General features: G+C 53.8%; 2 protein-coding genes across 4 annotated transcripts in view; one reads left to right on the top strand and one right to left on the bottom strand.

The window, feature by feature from the left end:
- Window positions 1-97: 97 nt before the first annotated feature.
- On the top strand, window positions 98-6158 carry TRAF4 (TNF receptor associated factor 4). Its single transcript, XM_082603706.1, has 7 exons — window positions 98-322; window positions 3303-3354; window positions 3935-4039; window positions 4116-4277; window positions 4367-4528; window positions 4615-4770; window positions 5035-6158. Exons 1-7 carry the CDS (start codon window positions 180-182, stop codon window positions 5665-5667), a joined length of 1413 nt encoding a protein of 470 aa, XP_082459832.1. The 5' UTR covers window positions 98-179; the 3' UTR covers window positions 5668-6158.
- Window positions 6159-8829: 2671 nt separating this feature from the next.
- FAM222B (family with sequence similarity 222 member B) overlaps window positions 8830-18864 on the bottom strand; it is a 66426-nt gene continuing 56391 nt past the window's right edge. For 2 of the 3 annotated variants that reach the window (XM_082603365.1, XM_082603366.1), the window contains exon 3: window positions 8830-12769. In XM_082603365.1, the coding sequence (XP_082459491.1) occupies window positions 11157-12769 (1613 nt within the window). In that variant the 3' untranslated portion in view covers window positions 8830-11156. The remainder of the gene's footprint in view (window positions 12770-18864) is intronic. The other variant, XM_082603367.1, reaches the window with a different exon arrangement.

Raw genomic sequence — 18864 nt, 5'->3', positions numbered from 1 at the left:
GGCGGGCACTAGGACCGCGCGTGCACGGCCCCGCCCCCTCTTCCGGCGGGCGAGCTCAAGGGCTGGGCGCAGGCCGCGGCTGCCAGTCGGCGCCGCCCGCAGCCGGGAGCGCGGCTGGAGCGAGGCGCGGGCTGTGGGGCCGCCGCGAACCCGGCCCCGCTTGCCCGTGCCCGCCCGCCATGCCCGGCTTTGACTACAAGTTCTTGGAGAAGCCCAAGCGGCGGCTGCTGTGTCCGCTGTGCGGGAAGCCCATGCGCGAGCCCGTGCAGGTTTCTACCTGCGGCCACCGCTTCTGCGACACCTGCCTGCAGGAGTTCCTCAGGTGCGGCCCGGCGGGAGCGGGGGACGGCCGGTGGGGGTGGGAGACGCAGCTGGGGGAGGACCCAGGCCGGAGGCACGCCGGGCCTTTGTCTGCGCCGCGGCCCCGTGACCTCAGGGGCGCCCACCGTGACGTCACAGGGCGGCAGTGACGTCAGGCCCCGAGGGAGGACCCCACGCACTGATCCGTAGGGTCCCGCGTGCCACGCGCCAGGTGGGAAGAATTCCATGCCTTCCCGCAGGGTGGAGTGGGAAAGGACGCCCTTCCTGATCCGTGGCCGGCCCTTCCCCCTCACCTGAGAGCCAGAACGGCCTCACCCTTGAACTTTGAATCCTGGGAAGAGGAGGACAAAACCCTGTGCCCCGCGCAACACCTTAAGCTTCCGAGCTTTCACCCATCTAAGCTTTTCTGACTCTTCGGATGTTCTGAGAACGGCAGCTATTGTTCTCCCACTTCACAGATAAGGAAACGAGATTGAAATTCAAAGAAAGGCTGTGACTTGCCCACGGTCGCGCAGTTACCTAAAGGCTTAACTGGGGTGTAAGCCCGGCCTGCCTGTGGTCGCACGATAGAGGGAGGACTGCGACGCTCCCGATCTCCTCTGAAACAGGAACCCGTTGGGTGTCCCTCCTTGCCCCTGGGGGTCCTGAGTACCGCGAGTGGTGTAGAAGTCGTGAGGGGGAGGGGGTCGCACCCTGGGTGTGACTGAACGCCCCCTGCCCTCTCCCGACCCAGGTCTTCCGTGGGCCCTTGGGCACTCGTTGAGTTCTGGGCGCCCTGCGGTGTCCTGAGTCTCCTGTCCACGCTGGGACCTGCTCAGTCCGGGGTGTGGGGAGGCAAGAAGAGGGAGCCCCGTGTCGTGGGGAGGTCGTGGGCCAAGAGCGCCGGGGAAGGCTGGGTCAGCCAGTGCCCTGTGTCAGGAGGCTGTTTGCTGAGGGTTCGTGGGGCGCAGGCTGGGAGAGTGCCTCCGGGATTCCGTCCCTCCGTCCTTCGCAGCCCCTTGCCCGGCGGAAATCTCAGCAGGCCCTTTGTTTTCGGTTCCCCGCAGGCTGGGCCGGTCCTGCCCTCACATATGCTCCTGCACAAGCTGCTGTGCTGCCCGCTCCTCCTTTTCCCTCACCCGCCTCCCTCCTCCCTTCAGTGTACACACACTCCCCTACCTACACACAGCCCCATTGTCTTCTCCCGTGCTCTTCCCCGGCCCTCTGGCTTCCAGATGAGGCCAGCTGAGCCTCCCCCCTCCTCAGCTGACCCACCCTGACTGCCTCGGGGAAGGAACGGGGGAGGGGGCTGCCAGGCTTGTTTCCCTCTTCCGTCCCTCTCTGCTGCTTCTCCCCTCCCCCTCCCGGAAATCCCCTCTTCCTCTCCCACAGCCCCTTCCCCCATCCTGTCTTCTCCCCTGGGCCTGGGCCTCCACTGCACGGCCTGGAGCCGTCTCTGCCCTTGCCTCCCCACCTCGGCTGGCGCCTGAACTCTGATGCTGAGGCCCGGGAGGGAAGGGATGGTGGGACAGGCCCTGCGCCTCCCACCCTAGCAGCTAGGGTGTCCGTAGCACTGGGGGAACCTTTGTCCTGGCTGGGCCCCAAGCTGCCCAGGCTAATCTTCTGCCTGAAGCCTGGGGACTTGCCTCAGTCCCCTCCCTGACTCCAAAACCACTAAGTCAGCACATTCCTGAAGCAGCCAAGCAGACCCCCTCCCCCACGGCCCACCCCTCTTTCCCTTCTGCCAGCGCTGTACTCAGGTGGGTCCAGGAAGCCTGGTTACCCTGTGGGCACGGGCATACCTCCTCAGTGCCTGAGCATGTATTATTCTTGGCGTTGGCAGCATGCCCAGTAGTAGTCGTGGGGTCACGGGGAGGAGGTGGGTGCTAGAAATCCTTTGAGCACCTGGGCCATGGACTGCCCATGTCCTGCAAAGTGCCGTCATGGACAGGGCTGCCGTGTAGCCTCTGCTTCCGCCTTCATCCTTGCCTGCCTCCCACCTACCTGACTCAGACTTGCCAGAAATGCCATGCCTGAGGGTCTTCAGTCCTGCTGGGTGAGCCCTTGCCGTGCCTAGGCCGTGCCAGGCATGCGTGGCTGGTCCTGGCTAGGGTCAGCAAGGCCATGTTGGCAGAAGGAGGCATGCCACAGGTTCCTTGAGTGCTAACAGCCTGGTGTGGGATTGGTGGAGGAGAGGGAGGGCAGCGGACAGGGTCAGCAGGCTTCAGATGCCTGCCGTGCAGTGACCAGAGTCTTGGCTGTGCTTGCCTGGACAGTTTTTCTTGGACTAGCCTCTCCTCTGTGTACAGCGTAGTAGAAACTATCCGAGCTGTGGAATCAGACAGACATACCCAGTTCACCCGTGAGCCTCAGTTCTTTGATCTGCAAAATGAGGCACTGAGCCCCTTCTCAGGCAGGTTGTGAGAACTGGTGGGAGTGTAAACACAATACCTTGGAGCGAGCCTTTCCTCCTCTTTGCTTTAGAAGACACACCCACATAGGGGGAGGGGAGAGTTGGGGTAAGGTGGCCCCAAGCTGACCTTTGCCCTGGGTTCTTGGCTGGGCACCCTCACAGGGGCTGGGCAGCCCTGGCTGTTAACCCCAGCCCATCCGTGTTCACCTTCCCCCAACAGCTTTCAGCCCAGCCAATGAAAAGTAACCTGGGGGACTGGGTGGCTGGGCAGCCTGTTCCTTTCGCCGTCCAGCTGCCATCGTGGGGGAGGGGTGCCAGCTGCCACCTGTTGGCCAAATGCTGTCTGAAGCAGCTGCCTCTGCCTCCACTGGACCCAAATCCACCCTCCCCGGGACAGGAGCTGGGATCTTTGGGGGTCCTGTAGAAGTGGGTACCCTCAGGCCTCTACTTGCCCTCTCCGGTAGGGCTGCCTGGGAGCCTGGGAACCGGTCTGGTGAGGGAAGGAGGTGACCCTGCTTGAGGGGGTGGGGCCCAGGGATCTCTCTTCCCATAGTGTGGCGCCTTGACCCTGTCCCCTCCCCCTTCACAGTGAAGGAGTCTTCAAGTGCCCTGAGGATCAACTTCCTCTGGACTATGCCAAGGTGAGTCCACCGTGCCAGGTACAGGCTCTTGCCCTCGGTGGAGGCTGGAGCTGCTGCAGCCAGTGGGCTCGGGGCCAGTGTCAACCCGGTGCTGCGGAATCATGCACCCCTACGAACGTGGCCTGTTCCCTCCCACCAGGCCAGTTCGCAGATGAGGCCCGAGTCTGCCCTGGAGGGCAGGCATAATGCCCAGCCTGTGGGGGTGTACAGAACCGCTCTGTGCCCACCAGAAGTGTCCCCTCCCATTTGGGTGGCTGGCCAGCCCTGTGGCTGAAGGCCAGGGCCCCTGTACCAGGAGGAAGGAAGCAAAGGGTGTGGAGGCTGCCTGGGGCTGAGCAGGCTGATTGGCTGCCGCTCCGAAGGGAACGTCCTGGACCAGCGTGTTGGGGACCCTGGAATCTAGTGTTAGAGCAGAGGCCACCTGCTGCACTCTTTATCCCTGGGCACAGAGGAGAATTTACACCGAGGGGCTGTTGCTGGTTCTAAGGTAGAAAGCTAAGCTGTCTGGGGTGGAGGAGGTGGGAACTGGGGACTGTAGCAGGCTCTGACCCTGACCAGTTCCCCGCCTCCTCGCCCCCAGATCTACCCAGACCCAGAGCTGGAGGTACAGGTACTGGGCCTGCCTATCCGCTGCATCCACAGTGAGGAGGGCTGCCGCTGGAGTGGGCCACTTCGTCACCTACAGGTGAGGCTCTGAAGGGGCCTGGGGTGGGGGGACTGCCCCTGCCTGGGCAGGCACTAACTGTGGCCCCTCCCACCAGGGCCACCTGAATACCTGCAGCTTCAATGTAGTCCCCTGCCCCAACCGCTGCCCCGCCAAGCTGAGCCGCCGGGATCTGCCCGCGCACCTGCAGCACGACTGCCCCAAGCGGCGGCTCAAGTGCGAGTTCTGTGGCTGTGACTTCAGCGGGGAGGCCTTTGAGGTGGGTGGGGCCTGGCTGAGGGTAGAGGGAGAGCGGGGCACCTGGTGGCCCAGGGATCCCTTAACTCGGCCCCTCTGGCGTTTCCACAGAGCCACGAAGGTGTGTGCCCGCAAGAGAGTGTGTACTGTGAGAACAAGTGCGGTGCCCGCATGATGCGGCGGCTCCTAGCCCAGCATGCCACCTCTGAGTGCCCCAAGCGCACCCAGCCTTGCACTTACTGCACCAAGGAGTTCGTCTTTGACACCATCCAGGTGAGGCCCTTCCTGAGCGGTGGGCCGCGGGGCAGGTAGCAGGGAGTCAGGCTGCTGACTGCTTCTCTCTGCTTCTGTGGCCCTAGAGCCACCAGTACCAGTGCCCGAGGCTGCCTGTGCCGTGCCCCAACCAGTGTGGCGTGGGCACCATGGCCCGGGAGGATCTGCCGGGCCACCTCAAGGACGGCTGTAGCACTGCCCTGGTGCTGTGCCCATTCAAAGACTCCGGCTGCAAGCACAGGGTGAGATGCCTCTCTTCCTTCCTGTCAGCTCTCTTCTTGGTCCTTGAACCCTCAGACATAGGCCCGTAGTGGTCCCTGCTGTGCTGCTCTGAAGCCTCAGCCCTCCCCCTGCTGGCCAGCTCCAGCCTCCTCCTAGAGCCCTCTACCTTCCTCATTCAGAGCTGGGTGCCCACTGCCCTGTACCTGCTCCTCCCCTCTCCCCTGAACTTGCCCCAACTAACTCTCTCTCCTCTCTTCCCCCATGGCCTGGGGCTTTGCCAACAGTGCCCTAAGCTGGCAATGGCACGGCACGTGGAGGAGAGCGTGAAGCCACATCTGGCCATGATGTGTGCCCTGGTGGGCCGGCAACGGCAAGAGCTGCAGGAGCTGCGAAGAGAGCTGGAGGAGCTCTCCGTGGGCAGCGACGGCGTGCTCATCTGGAAGATTGGCAGTTACGGGCGAAGACTACAGGAGGCCAAAGCCAAGCCCAACCTCGAGTGCTTCAGCCCCGCCTTCTACACGCATAAGTATGGCTACAAGCTGCAGGTGTCTGCATTCCTCAATGGCAATGGCAGTGGTGAGGGTACACATCTCTCGCTCTACATTCGCGTGCTGCCAGGTGCCTTTGACAATCTCCTTGAGTGGCCCTTTGCCCGCCGCGTCACCTTCTCCCTGCTGGATCAGAGCGACCCTGGGCTGGCTAAGCCACAGCATGTCACTGAGACCTTTCACCCTGACCCAAACTGGAAGAATTTCCAAAAACCAGGCACTTGGCGGGGCTCCCTGGATGAGAGTTCTCTGGGCTTTGGTTACCCCAAGTTCATCTCCCACCAGGATATCCGCAAGCGAAACTATGTGCGGGATGATGCAGTCTTCATCCGTGCCTCTGTTGAATTGCCCCGAAAGATCCTCAGCTGAGAGCAGACCCAGCTATAGGAAAAAGGGGGGTGGGAAATGACCTCCATCGGGCAGGCTGAGCCTGGAGGGGGGCCGGACCCCCTTACAGCTGCCTCCGCTGCCTAGGTTCTGTTACCCTGTGCCCCCTCCCTCCTTCCCTCCCACCCTCAGGTGCCTCCTTTTGGTGCTTCAGCCCTGGCCTCTGGGAGGAGCAGGTCTTAGGGTCATCAAGGGCTTGGAAACAAGCGATCCCGGGGCCTGTCGCCTAGGATCAGGGCAGACATGCCTTGGCGCCGGCCACACTCTTCCAGGGACTGAGGTGCCTGCTGGTGCTATGTCCCAAGAGCCATGGGGGGGAGGGGGAGTTGGGAAACCGAGGGGTAGGTAAAAGAGTGTCTTGAGATCTGATGTCTCCTCTCCCCAGCTGTGTCCCCTCTGGTTATTTATTTACTTAGTGCCAGGAGGGCACAGCAGGGGAGCCCTGATTTTTAATAAATCCTGACTTGTATTTATTACCTTGGTTCCAGCCTGACTCATCTGGGTTGCTCAGGGCCCAATTGTGAAGTCAAGGGACCAGTCAGGGACTGCAACTGCTCTGGCCCCAGGATCCAGCTGCCCTGCTGCATCGCCCTCTGGTGGAAGGCAGAGGGACTGCACTAGGCTTTGTGTGGCGGACAGTTGCCTGCTGCTGCCCTCTAGTGGTTAGAGGAGGGAGGTGCAGGCTCTGGACGTTTTATAAGGTTTGGAGTCTCTGATCGATACCCCACCGAGGAATAGTGCCTGTGCTCTAGGCAGGTCTTTCTTGGTCTAATGATAATAGCTACCATTCATTGAGTACTTTTGATGTGGCAGGCACTGGTAAGCACTTTATATGCATTACTTAATACAACAGTCAAGTGAAATAGCTTTTAATAAAAGGACCTATCTTAGTGGGCTGTGGTGAAGACAATGCATGTTCCCAGTAAAAATAGTCGGTCCTTTGTATCTGTGGGTTCCACATCCTCGAATTCAATCAACAGTGAATTGGAAATATTTGGGGAAAGTTCCAGAAAGTTACAAAAAGCAAAAGTTTTTGGCCACTCATGGGCAAATCTACATAGTATTACATTGTATTAGGTATTATAAGTAATCTAGAGTTTAAAGTATACCAGAGGATGTGTATAGGTTACTTGCAAATCCTATGCTATTTTATATCAGGGACTTGGTGAGTTTCTGTATCCGCTGGCGATTCTTAAACCAATTCCCTGTGGATACTGAGGGGTGTCTGAGTGCTTTATGAATGTTAGTCTAACTCCGAAGCCCTGCCCACACCCAGGGTCTCCTAAACTGTGCACAGGGGGCTTCAAATTTTCTCATCCATACTTACTTTTCATACAGGCCTCAATGGGTACCTATGATTATCCACATTTGACCGGTGAAATAGGAACAGGAGTGAATTGACTTCAGTGATCTTTCAGCTAGTTTGGGGCAGGGCCTGGATTTTTTTTTCCCCCGTCACTGGATTGTTCTAAGCTCCAGCAGTCACTAGAAGATTAGCTTCCTTTAATTTTGGCAGTAGATTTGGTTTTGGATCCTTGCTGTGCTTGCTTTTTTGACAAGTTACTTAGCTACATGGGGCATCCTTACTCTCACTGGTAAAATTAAAGTAATCCTGCTAGATTCGTAAAGATTAACTCATCAGCATAAAGTGCCTTACTCTTGTTTGGCCCTGAGAAGGGGCCCAGTGTATGGGAAGTATTGTTTAGTATGGAGAAGGTTCAAGGGCTGTAGCCTGCCTTTTCTACTTTCCCAGAGACTCAGGTGAAAAGAGCCCTTATCAGAAGGTGATAGGAAAGGCCTGAGCCTGAGACAGCCAGCCCGGGGAACTAACCAACTTAAGCCTTCAAAAGGTCAAATTCACTGATCTGGGGAGAGATGAAGCCCTGGCTGCCTTGCTGAGAAAGTAAAGATGGCTCTTTCATCTAAACTGTCGTGGTACTGTGAAGTCTGGAAGCTGGTAGAGAAGACCATGGGCTCTAGCAGGGGAAATGCCTTCACCTAAGCACGGGCTTCACACAGCAACAGGTAGAACCACTCTTCTGCAGAAGCCTTCCAAGAGAAGCCAGAACCCCCTGGATCAAGCTTGGGCTCCCTCTGCTGGCAGCACTGTACCACTGCACCATTCCAGGCGGTAGGTTCACAAAGGCGGCTGCTGCCGCCTTCAGTTGCCTGCAATGGATATTGCGATTGACCACATACCCAGGCCTAGCCCTCATTCAGTGCCTTTTCAGGCAGTCATAATTGCTTGTGGAACTCAGGCCAGATTCTGCCTCAGAGCGTGAGCTGGGCTCAACTCAGCCATCTGCTCTGTCTAGCCCTGTGACCCTAGGCTGACTGCAGGTCTCATTTGACACAGGCAGGAGAGGGCTTTCCTTCACAGGGATGGGATGAGGAGTAAAGGAGGCAAAGCACCTTCACAAAAGGGCACCCCACAGAAAAGGGCATGCTCAGGAGGGTGCTTTCAACTCGAGCCACCTAACCATCTGATTCCACCCTCACTGAGTCCCACAACCTGTGGGATCCTTCCTTCCCTCCATCACATCTTAGCCCAGACCCAAATGCAGCAGAAAGTGGAGAAGGAGGAGGGGACGTAAATAGCTCTTGGATTTTTTTTCCCCTGCAGACAGAAGAAAGTTCTCCCATCAGTACTCAACCCTGAAGATTCAAACCACCAAGAGGGCCACTTCTCATGCTACAGATCACACCACCTATTACTTCCACCTGCCAGAGGTCCTCAGCTTCCAAACTGTTCGAGGTGGGAGAAGGTTGTGGGGTGGGGGGGAAGGGTCGTTTAGTCTTAAGCTGGCTTATTAGCAAACCAGGTCCCCGTTTTTCAGTGACGGATAGTCCTTGGAGTGAAAGTGGCATTACATTGAACTGGACCTCCAGTGAGGGGCAGCGAACCATACTTAACCAAATCCCACCAAGCCCCCTGCAGCCCTGCCTAGGGAGAGGGCCAGTTAGCCAGGGGCCCTCCAGGGGCTGACTGAACACACCTGGTCTGGGATAATGGAGTGGGAGGGCTTCTGACAGGAACAAATACTATAGGGGTCCCCTTAAAATGAGAAATTACTTCCCTTAATAAGACATATTAAAAACCGTTAAGAAAGATCATCTCAAACACTGACAGCATTAAACGAATAGGACAAGATCAAAGGTGAGTTTTTTCTTTTTACTGGTTTATAATAATCTTAAAAACCCCATCACACCCATAAACCACCACAGGTGAGAAGATGAGGGAGATGGAGAATGACTGCTACAGTATGTGGGCGGCGTGGGGATCCGGGTATTTTCTAGGGGCAGTGTGGAATGGAGGCAGGGGGTGTGGATAGGAGGCCCTGGCTTGGACCCTTATTGCTGGTTGGGGGTTGGCTGGCAGAGGGGGAGAGGGGCTCAGGGTGAACTAGGAAACATCTCACACCAAAGGCGAGGGTAGATGGGGGACAGGGGGGGTCACAGTACATTTTCCATGCAGACTAGGGGTGGGAGTGAGAGCTTCAGAGGCTTGCACCCCTACACAGGAAGAGATGGGTTTGAGGTTTGATTTTAAGTCCCCAAGTTGGTGTCTGGTCCAATTTCCTAAAATGGCAGCTCACCTTTCGGGGAGAGGCATTGGAAAAAATTACAGCAAAAATATCTGGTTTGGAGATCAAGCAAGGGATAAGGGGAGACAATGGTGTTCATTCAGAGAATTTAACTCAGAGAAGCGAGAACTGGAAGGAGCCCCTGGGTGAGATGGTGGCCAACACACAGGGAGAAGGCATCGCACCAGAAGCTGCAGGTGCTCCTGGGGGCTCAGGACAGGGAGGTGCCAGTGTTCACAGACGGCAGGAAAAAACCATTGGGAACAATGAGTTAGGACTTCATGTTGCTATCATTTGGCATAACACAATCAGGCATTTTTTTCCTTTTTTTCCTCTTTTTAAATATAAGGCAACTTGCCAACACACAATTTTAAAAACTGGTCTTCAGTCACATTGCTTCAGATGACTAGAGAATTTCTGGCTAAAGAACAGTGGATAGTATAGTAAACAAAACCCCAAATCTTAAATAAGAACATCAGCTCACATTCCCCAGAGACAAGAGGAAAGGGTGGGGCTTATTTGGTTTAAAAAAAAAAAAAAAGCCCAACTATGCATCTTTAACAGAAGGGTGCAAAACATTACAACAAAACATAATCTAAGTTTAAAGTTACAGAAAAGTTTTAAATTTCTAGCCAACTAATTGTCACCTGGGAATGAGACCTGGAGCATGGAGTGGGTGAAGAAAGGGCGAGGGGCAGAAGGGGCTGTTTCCAAGGGAGGCCCCTCTCCAGCTGTCAGAACCATGCTCATTTGGTAAAGGAGAATTCAAAGAGCTTAAGGCTTTGTGTTTTCTTCGTTAAACTGAGGGGCTGCGAAAGGTGATTAGACAGTGAATGCACCTGTGGGGCCGCTCACACACATTGCTACTCAAACCCACACTACATTCATACAGAAACAGGACGTTTAAAACTTACAGCGTAGAGCAATATTCTTAGCCAGTGTAGAGAGAACCAAATGCACTTTTTTTTTTCAGTGTTTTTAATTCCAAACTCCAATGTGATCATCCCATACCTACTACCTAATCCCTCAAGAAAGACTTTTTTGTTTTGTTTTGCGTTTTTTTTTTTTTTTTTGAGGGGGGGTGGGGGATGAGGGCAGCAGATGACTTAGGAGAGAGCAGCGAGACAGGAAGGTCTTGGGTACGCTGGATGGTCTCGGCATTTCTCTAGGCAGGGGAAGGGAGTCAGGAACCAAGGTGTCAATCCAAACAGGTTTTTTTCCCCCTCGGTCTCAAGGCTATGGCCACGTGCGTGCAGGATGCCCTTGAGTGTGGCAAGGACAAGTGCAGTGGCTTTGGGATCAATGCAGATGTAAAACAAAGCCTTGAGGAAAGGAGAAGGGCTGGGAGGAGATGCAGACTGGGTCAGTTTTGATTTGAGGTCTTTGGGTAAACAAGGAATTGGCTTTCAGAGCACTTGGGAGGTCTGGCTTCTTAGTCCCAGAGAGACAGACAGGGAGAGACCTAGCTTAGGTGGCTGGACACCGACAGCTACCTGACCTAAGGGGCCCTTCCCTTAGCCCACGCCTCAGTCCAAAGAGAAACAGTGAGAGGTGCAGGAACAGACAAAAGGGGGCTGGTGGGAAATGGCCAGGGGTGGGTGGGGGGGAAAAACTGCACTGATAGGCAGGCATTGGAGAGAAAAGCCTGAAGTTGGGATGAGGTCCCGACATAAACCCAAAAGTTGCTGGGGCTGGTAGAGGGGAAGATGAGAGCCAAGAGGATCCCCCTCTGTCCTCAATTAGATCCCACTAAACTCCCTTTCTTAGACATCTAAGAATGATCACGTTGGAGCACTGAAACTTTGAAACTATCCAATTACTCAAAAGTAAGACTAAACCTAGGAGGGTGACGTATGATGTGTAGCTTGTGGAGGGCACCAGGGCTACCTATCTATACCCAGGGTGCTGAATATGAAGATTTCGACTATCTGTGGGATCAGGGGCTCGGCTGCCAGGGGCTCGGTGGGCCTTGCTCAGCATGGCCAGGCTCTGGTCTCGGAAGCAGGCCTGCGGGAAATCCCCGCTTAGGTAATCCACTGTCTGCACCAGGCTGTTCTGGCTTGCCACCGGACCGCCCCCAGTCCCTGCCCGGTAGTGGGCCCCAGCCGCCGCCGCCGCCGCAGTGTCGAGGGGTGCGCCTGCAGGCTGCCCACTGTGGAACGGCATGGCGAGGTCCTGAGACCCCGAGCTGTCGCTATTGGGAGTGGGCAGGATGTTGTTCCACAGGGGCTGGAAGTAGTGACCATTAGGGTAGGCCAGTGGGGCTGCCAGGCCGTTGACTGGTGGGGACGGGGTTGGCTTCTCCAGGGGCGGCTTCAGATGGAAGGCCTGCGCCATGCAGAGTTCCTGCGGGTAGGCGGGGGCCTTGCCCACGAAGCCAGGCCCCGCCAACTCGCGTCCTGCCGCGTGCTTGCCTGTCAGGCCAGGGGCCGGCGTCCCGCCGGCCTCACTGCACATCTGCTGTAAGTGGGCCAGCTGGTGCTGGTTCCAGGCGACTGGCTTGAGGTCGCTAGGGTAGCCAGTGGGGGCTCGAGAGATGCCCGTGGGCAGGTTGACAGGGCCTGCAGCGGGCAATGCGGCTGCGGCCGTGTGGGTGTGCTCCATGGGATTGACCACACATGAAGGCATTGGTGTGGGGACGCCGTGGGTCGACACCCGAGTGCTTGCATTGATGAGCAGACTGCGGCTAATGGGGCTGGGGTTGGCGATCTGGCCCTCACACACTGAGGTAGTGCTGATGCCTGCCCTCGTCTGGCAAAACTGGCTGATCTGGTGCACGATGCTGCTCAGGTCCGGGGGCTGGCTGTGCTGCAGGGTGGCCGCCATGGAAAGGGGGATAGTTGAGGTAGACACGGTCACATTCGGGGGGGCGTCTGAGTCTGGCATCTTCCGGCCTCCGTGCAGCAAGGGAGTGGGGAGGTGCTGGAGACCCTGGTGAGACAGGGCCTGAGGGTGGACCAAGCCCTGGGTTGGGGCCATAGGCTGAGGGGGGCCCAGGCCCTGAGGCTGCTGGAGGCTCTGAGGGTGGGACAGCGCCGGGGGTGGCGGGATACCCTGAGGGTGCTGCAGCGTCTGGGGAGGGGCATGGGCCAGGGTCTGTGCGTGCTGCAGGGCCTGCTGGCGGGCCAGAGCCTGGGCCTGGGGGTGGGCTAAAGTGCTGGGTGCCACAGTAGCATAGGGCGCCACTGGGGGGTTCATGATGGCCTCAGGGAGCAACCGGGCTCGGGTGCCGTCAAAGTCCTTGAGTATGCTTTTGGCTGGCACTTTGACAATGGCAAGCAGGCCTGCCTTGGTGGCAGCCTGAGTCGGGTAGGGGCTGTAGCGCTGGGCTGATGTGTCGAGGCCGTTCACAGTACGACGAACGTGTTTCCGCTGGGGAACCTTCACACTGTTGGGGAAGATTTTTATAGTCAGTGGGTTGTTCGCGACCTTCTTAGCATACGCGTCCAATTCGGCTGGGGTAGGATAGTGAGCAGTTCTCATTTTCTGTGTAGTGTCCCCTAGAGAGAGAAGGGGAAGGAGAGCAAAGAAGGAGACGGAGCTCATCAGTGCCAAGCCAACCAGCCCTTCTAGATTTCCCATTTGAGGGCCTGAGGGGCAGGGCGAACTAGGCTGTCATCTCTAGTCTTCCACTGAGACCCAGCCTCAGCCCCCACAAAAACAAGCACTGCTCACATTTACTTCTAATGGACCAGGTCTTGTGCTGAGTGACAGGCTATCTCAACGAATCTTTGCGACTGCTTTAGGAGGCAGGTGCTATCATGGTATTCCCACTTTACAAGTGAGGTCACTAAAGATCAGAATAGCAGAGCAACTTGCAAAAGTCTCGTATCTCAGAGAGCCAGAACTTGGCCAATTCTCACATGGAATTCTCTCCAAGTTCCTACCAGCCCATCCTGGCCTGGGGGTTGAAGGTTCTAAGCAGGGCTGTTTGTCAGGGCCACACAGTCCCTGTCCCATGACACCCTGAGGAAGAGGGTACCCAGAACGACTCCTCTACAGTCTGCAGTTGCCAGTGAGGCATCAACTTTCTCTCTGCCTTGGCAGCTGGGGCACCGTGCCGACTGGGTGGGCATCCTGGCGCAGCAGACAGGATGCTTCTTTTTCAGGGGCAGAGGAGGAAGCTGCCAACATCCCTGCCCCATCCCCAAGTCACAAGTTCACTTTTGTTTACAGCTTACTCTAAGCCTGACTGGGTGAAGATCAAAAGGCTTTATTTATTTCCTGTGGGGGTGACAATAATGACAGGGCAGCAGGGAGGGAACTGAGGAGAAAGGATTCAGAGAATCTTTAAGTCCTGAGAGCCAAAAATAGTCTGTATTCTGCCCTTGTGAGCTGTCACTTTCCAAAATGAAAGAGGAAAAACCTGCCTTCTTTGGAGACTGCGGAAATGCCGCTCAATGGGCCGCATTAATGCTAATGGTCTCTTTGTTCCCATCTCCAGTTGCCTCCCGTCAGGGGGCTCCAGCGGATGTCGTGCTTCCATCAAAAAGGAAAAGGTCTGAGAACAAGAGCTCTTTAAGGATGCCAGGCTGCTGGCAAGGGGTCTCTGCTCCCTTCTCCCTCTCTCTGGGGAGGGTCTCCCCTGAGTATACCCAGAAGGTGCTTAATAAAGGCTTGCTGAGTAAGTACACAGACTGCCCAGAGCAGAAAAAAAAAGGGGACTGGCTGGGAGCCTTGGCTCAGCTAGCTGGTTCCCTCCCTACTTCCTCCCCTTCTAGGGGGCAGCCAGGGCAGACCAAGGACTGAGCTGGCCAAATGCCTGGCTTGTGGCCTCAGCTGGCTTGGCCCAGAGGAGACCCCATTCAAAGTCATGTCGCTGGGCATCAACTGGAACAGAAGTAGTCTAGTGAGTGTGCTAGCAGGAAAAGGGCACAGCTGCCTGCGTTAGGTGACATTGCTGGTTGGCTGGCAGCAACTGCTTAGAAACTGCTGCTCTTGGAAGCAAGAAAAGAAAGCTCAAGTCCAGAAGAGGCAGAGAGATCCGGACCCATGCTCAACGAGGTAGAACTTAGCAAAAAGGGTACAGAAAGGAAAAGGTTTGTGCTTTCAAACACAGGCACAATGCCTTGAACTTAGTAGGCACTCCCACATATTTAAGGCTCTGCTTTATTTACTGAGTACAGAATAGTTGCTCCATTCATAAACGAAATGTTTGTAAGATGGCTGATTTGAAGGACTGATTTAGAAGGATGAATGTGACAGTGACAACTGAAGGCTGGAAGCAGAGGGAGGCAGAGAGGCCTGGAAGTCTCCCACCCACTAGGTAGCACTAGCTGGCAAGGAGGTCAAAGCCTGGAGAACAGAGTTCTGTGGCTTCTTATAAGCCACTGACCCTTAATAGGCTTCAGACTCTACAAAGTGGGGCCGTTTTCTGACCGGTTTTACATTCTCCTGGACAAGAAGACAGCAAAAAAGTCCGGGATCACTGACAGATCTTCCTAAACTCAAGGCACCAGAATTCCATTAGAAGCTGCCCTGGTCAGCCACTGTACTCTTGTGTGACTGATCAAAAACGTGACATTCCTAGCTCAGTGTCTTCCTTACCCAGAGCAAACGTGTAGTAAGTGCTTGGTAAGTGTACTTGTCTGACTGAACAACTGGGACTCGGCTGAATAATGGGAGTCTGAAGCTGCTGGGTTTCAGTTCGGACAGGAAAGGAAGGTCCGCTCCTCCATGTTGGAAGAGCTTTCCTCCATGCTGATGGGCTTCTCTCTCTGAAGGTCAGGGAAGAGAGACTGGTACAGCGGCTTGCTGAATAATAGAGCTCCTTTGCTCCAAGTCAACATCAACTCCAAGGCTGGTTTTTTCTAGCAGAGGCAGAGGTACTGATGGCTTGGCCTCAGTCAGAAGTATGGAGTGGGACACCACACCGATTAGTTCTCTCTGTCCTGCGTCCACTGATGCTGACAGTGGTGATGAGGTGAGGTGAGGGGCGGGAAGGGTGGACACAGGCTACAGTATGTTAAGGAAGAATCTCAAGGATGAGATGAGCATACTGGACAAGAAAGAGGCCACATTCTGGGAGTCCAACACCACCCACCTCATGTACCAGATTTCAGCCCAACCCTGAAAAAAGAGCCAAGTTTTCCTCAGTACTTTATCTCAGTCCCCACAGAGGCACCCTGAAGACTTTCTTTCTTCTGCATCATCTTCCTCTAAATGCACAGCTAACAGATACTACAACTTTGTAAGCAACTTATTTAAATATCTGGTACCAATGGTGTCATTAATGGAGACATAAGGCAGTGTAGAGAACAGAGGCTCTGTGGTTAGAAAAAAAGAGATCCAGATTCGAGCACTGGCTTTATTATCTGACTACTCAGTCTCTCTCTCAGTCATTCCTCAGTTATAAACAGGGATGATACCTGCTGTCCCACCTCACAGAATTACTAAGCTCAAGAGATCCAATGAATGGGAAATGCTCTGTGAACAGGAACTACGACTGTCAATAGTTATTATTCAAGGATAGCAGGTTTGGCTGAGTCTGCCCACAGACGGGACAAAGTAACCTGACCATGGAAGCCCTAACTGCAGTACCTCCTGGACTTGAGTCTGAGCATTACATGTAGTAGGGGAAGCGCTGTTGTCTATTCCAGGAACTGGGGGGATCTCCCTGAATCCAGGCTTCCCTGCAAGGACCTCCCTGTTTATCCTTCTGTTTTGTAGATCAAAAGACATGGGTGGCTTATTGCAGCAGGAACCTCTAACCTGTGGAGAGACACAGGCAGTGTGTGTCAAATACAGGCTTTGGAGTCTGACCCAAGTGTGAGTTCTAGCCCAGTCACTGAATAGTAACGTGACATTGACAAACACTCTCATCCTGAAAAGAAAGATAAGAGAGTCTCCCATATGGAATTACTGGGGAATGAATGAGAACATACATACAAATATTCAAGATAGTGCCTGGCATATGGTAAGCACTCAACAAATGTTAGCTAATGTTTCTGATATTTCTCTGTAGTTTATCCAGTCACTGGGCCAATTCACCATTTCCAGGTCTTTCCACTAGGGGGCAGGTAAGCATACAGAGAAGTAGTAAAAAATTAATTGCGATACTTGCCCTAGGCCCCAAAACTCTACAATGAAAGAGGTCTAAAAGATGATCTGACGACCAGGGATCTTTGGTCATTTCAACCACTCTACCCAGAAATATTTACCAGGCCACCCTATCTACATACCTGACTGTGAGCTGGAAAAACAGGAGCAGAGGCTTGGGGTTAATGAAGAAAAAAATGTTCAGAAACACATTTTCTGGGGAATTGGGAGAAGATGGGTCAGAAGAAAATAGACTTCGCAAGTACAGAGTTCCAAAATGGCTGAGGTCTCTCAAAGCAAGTGACATTATGGAATAACAATCGAGAAAAGTTCTAGGAGGGCATCCACCTAACCACAACTGTGGTCTTCTACCAAGTGCAGGACCCACCCAGAGGCAAGATGTCCTTTAATCCAGCCTGAACTTTGGCAAATTACACTTCTAGGTTGGAAAATGCATCACATCCTCCTATACATGTAGAAGAGGAAGGGGAGAAGAGAAAATGTTGGCATTTGAAGGGAACAATCCTGTGATTCTGTACATAAGGCAGCTCAAGCCTGAGGAAAAGTGATTAGCCAGGTGACTGGCAGTGCTGGGCCAAGAAGCCACGTATGCCCTCTCCTGACCCCAGACCCATCTCCCCTGCCTTGAGCTGACTCTTAAAATATAAAGTATATTAAGCTACACACTCTTGCACTGTTGGTGGGAATGTAAATTGATTCAGCCACTATGGAGAACAGTATGGAGGTTCCTTAAAAAACTAAGAATAGAACTACCATAGGACCCAGCAATCCCACTACTGGGCATATACCCTGAGAAAACCATAATTCAAAAAGAGTCATGTACCACAATGTTCATTGCGGCTCTATTTACAATAGCCAGGACACGGAAGCCACCTAAATGTCCATCAACAGGTGAATGGATAAAGAAGATGTGGCACATATATACAATGGAATATTACTCAGCCAGAAAAAGAAATGAAACTGAGTTATTTGTAGTAAGGTGGATGGACCTAGAGTCTGTCATACAGAGTAGTAAGTCAGATAGAGAAAAACAAGTACCGTATGCTAACACATATATATGGAATCTTAAAAAAAAAAAAAAAAAGGTTCTGATGAACCTAGGGGCAGGACAGGAATAAAGATGTAAACATAGAGAATGGACTTGAGGATATGGGGAGGGGGAAGGGTAAGCTGGGACAAAGTGAGAGAGTGGCATGGACATATACACACTACCAAATGTAAAACAGATAGCTAGTGGGAAGCAACTGCATAGCACAGGGAGATCAGCTCGGTGCTTTGTGACCACCTAGAGGGGTGGGATAGGGAGGGTGGGAGGGAGACGCAAGAGGGAGGGGATATGGGGATATATGTATTTGTATAGCTGATTCTCCTTGTTATACAGCAGAAACTAACACACCACTGTAAAGCAATTATACCCCAATAAAGATGTTAACAATTAAAAAAAAAAACGTATATTAAGCTATAAATATCAGTACCCCATCCCCTCACCAGATACGGAGTTCTGTGTTTTGAGCAACTTTTAAGACCCTCCCTAGGATGGGGGCAGGGAAAGGCTGAATAGCAGTTACAAAACTGGTTTTAAGGACTCTACAGCTGATAGGCCTGGGCTCTGAGCAGCTCCTTGGCTGCTGGTTTCCAAAGGAGACAGCTTATAAGACAGCTTATCTCACCTTAATGGTAAATGCTTAATGCGAAGAGCTAAGTCACAACACAGGATTTTCTTCTTTTTTAAATTTTTGGCCGCACTGTGTGGCCTGCAGGATCTTAGTTCCCCAACCAGGGATCGAACCCACGCCCCCTGCAGTTGGAAGCACAGATGGCCAGGAAAGTCCCAGGATTTTTTTTTCTTACACATTTTGGGAGAGGAAAGAAGAAAGTAAGTGGGCTTAAAAACACCACTGGGTTTTCTCCTCTGCAAAAGTTTAGGTGTTAAGGAGAGCAACAAGAGAGTCAAAGGGATTCAAATACACTGTCCCCTAAACGGACAGGGAAGCCTGAAACCAGGGAAAAAGGATACCTCAATTCTTGAATAGAGATTTGGGACAGTGGTTGGCAGAGGCTACTTGGGGACTGCTTTGGGGAGAAAGGCGTGAAGGTCCAAAGTCAGCAACTAAGATAAAGCTGCCAATTTGCCTTTCTTTCCAAATGGTCCAGCCCTTGATAGCGCATCTCTGGGTGAAGCTGTCAGCGTATGCTAAGGGACCTAGAACAGTGAGCCGCTCTTTGTTACCTTATTGCGTGCTTCCGAGCACATTCCCTCCCCAGTTGTGTGCCTGGAAGTCTGGAACCAGTCACAATGCAGTGAGCATGCAGATTTGGGTGGCCAAGGAGCCCAGACAACTTTCTCACCCAATTATCATTTAGTAAGAAAAGCCGGGGAAGAGCTGGGACAGCAGAGCTGGCCTATTGTGTCAAGCAGCTGCAGAAGGAAGACTGTCACCTTCAGCTTTGTCGTTACGCAAGTTGGATTCACTTGCCAAATTCTAGAACTAGCCAGGCTCTGAGTCTTACTCTCCCTCAAAGAAAGGAAGTCAAG

This window comes from Mesoplodon mirus (genome assembly GCF_964341445.2).
Source record: "Mesoplodon mirus genome assembly, chromosome: 18".
Taxonomy (NCBI): Eukaryota; Metazoa; Chordata; class Mammalia; order Artiodactyla; family Ziphiidae; genus Mesoplodon; species Mesoplodon mirus.
This window is presented reverse-complemented; position numbering and strand designations above follow the sequence as displayed.

What these genes read in the sequence shown, in the direction of transcription:
- TRAF4 (XM_082603706.1), top strand. Translation starts at nt 180, where the DNA reads ATGCCCGGCTTTGACTACAAGTTCTTGGAGAAGCCCAAGCGGCGGCTG. An exon ending in TGCCTGCAGGAGTTCCTCAG is followed by an intron (nt 323 to 3,302) that starts GTGCGGCCCGGC and finishes CCCCCTTCACAG; the next exon opens with TGAAGGAGTCTTCAAGTGCC. An exon ending in ACTCCGGCTGCAAGCACAGG is followed by an intron (nt 4,771 to 5,034) that starts GTGAGATGCCTC and finishes CTTTGCCAACAG; the next exon opens with TGCCCTAAGCTGGCAATGGC.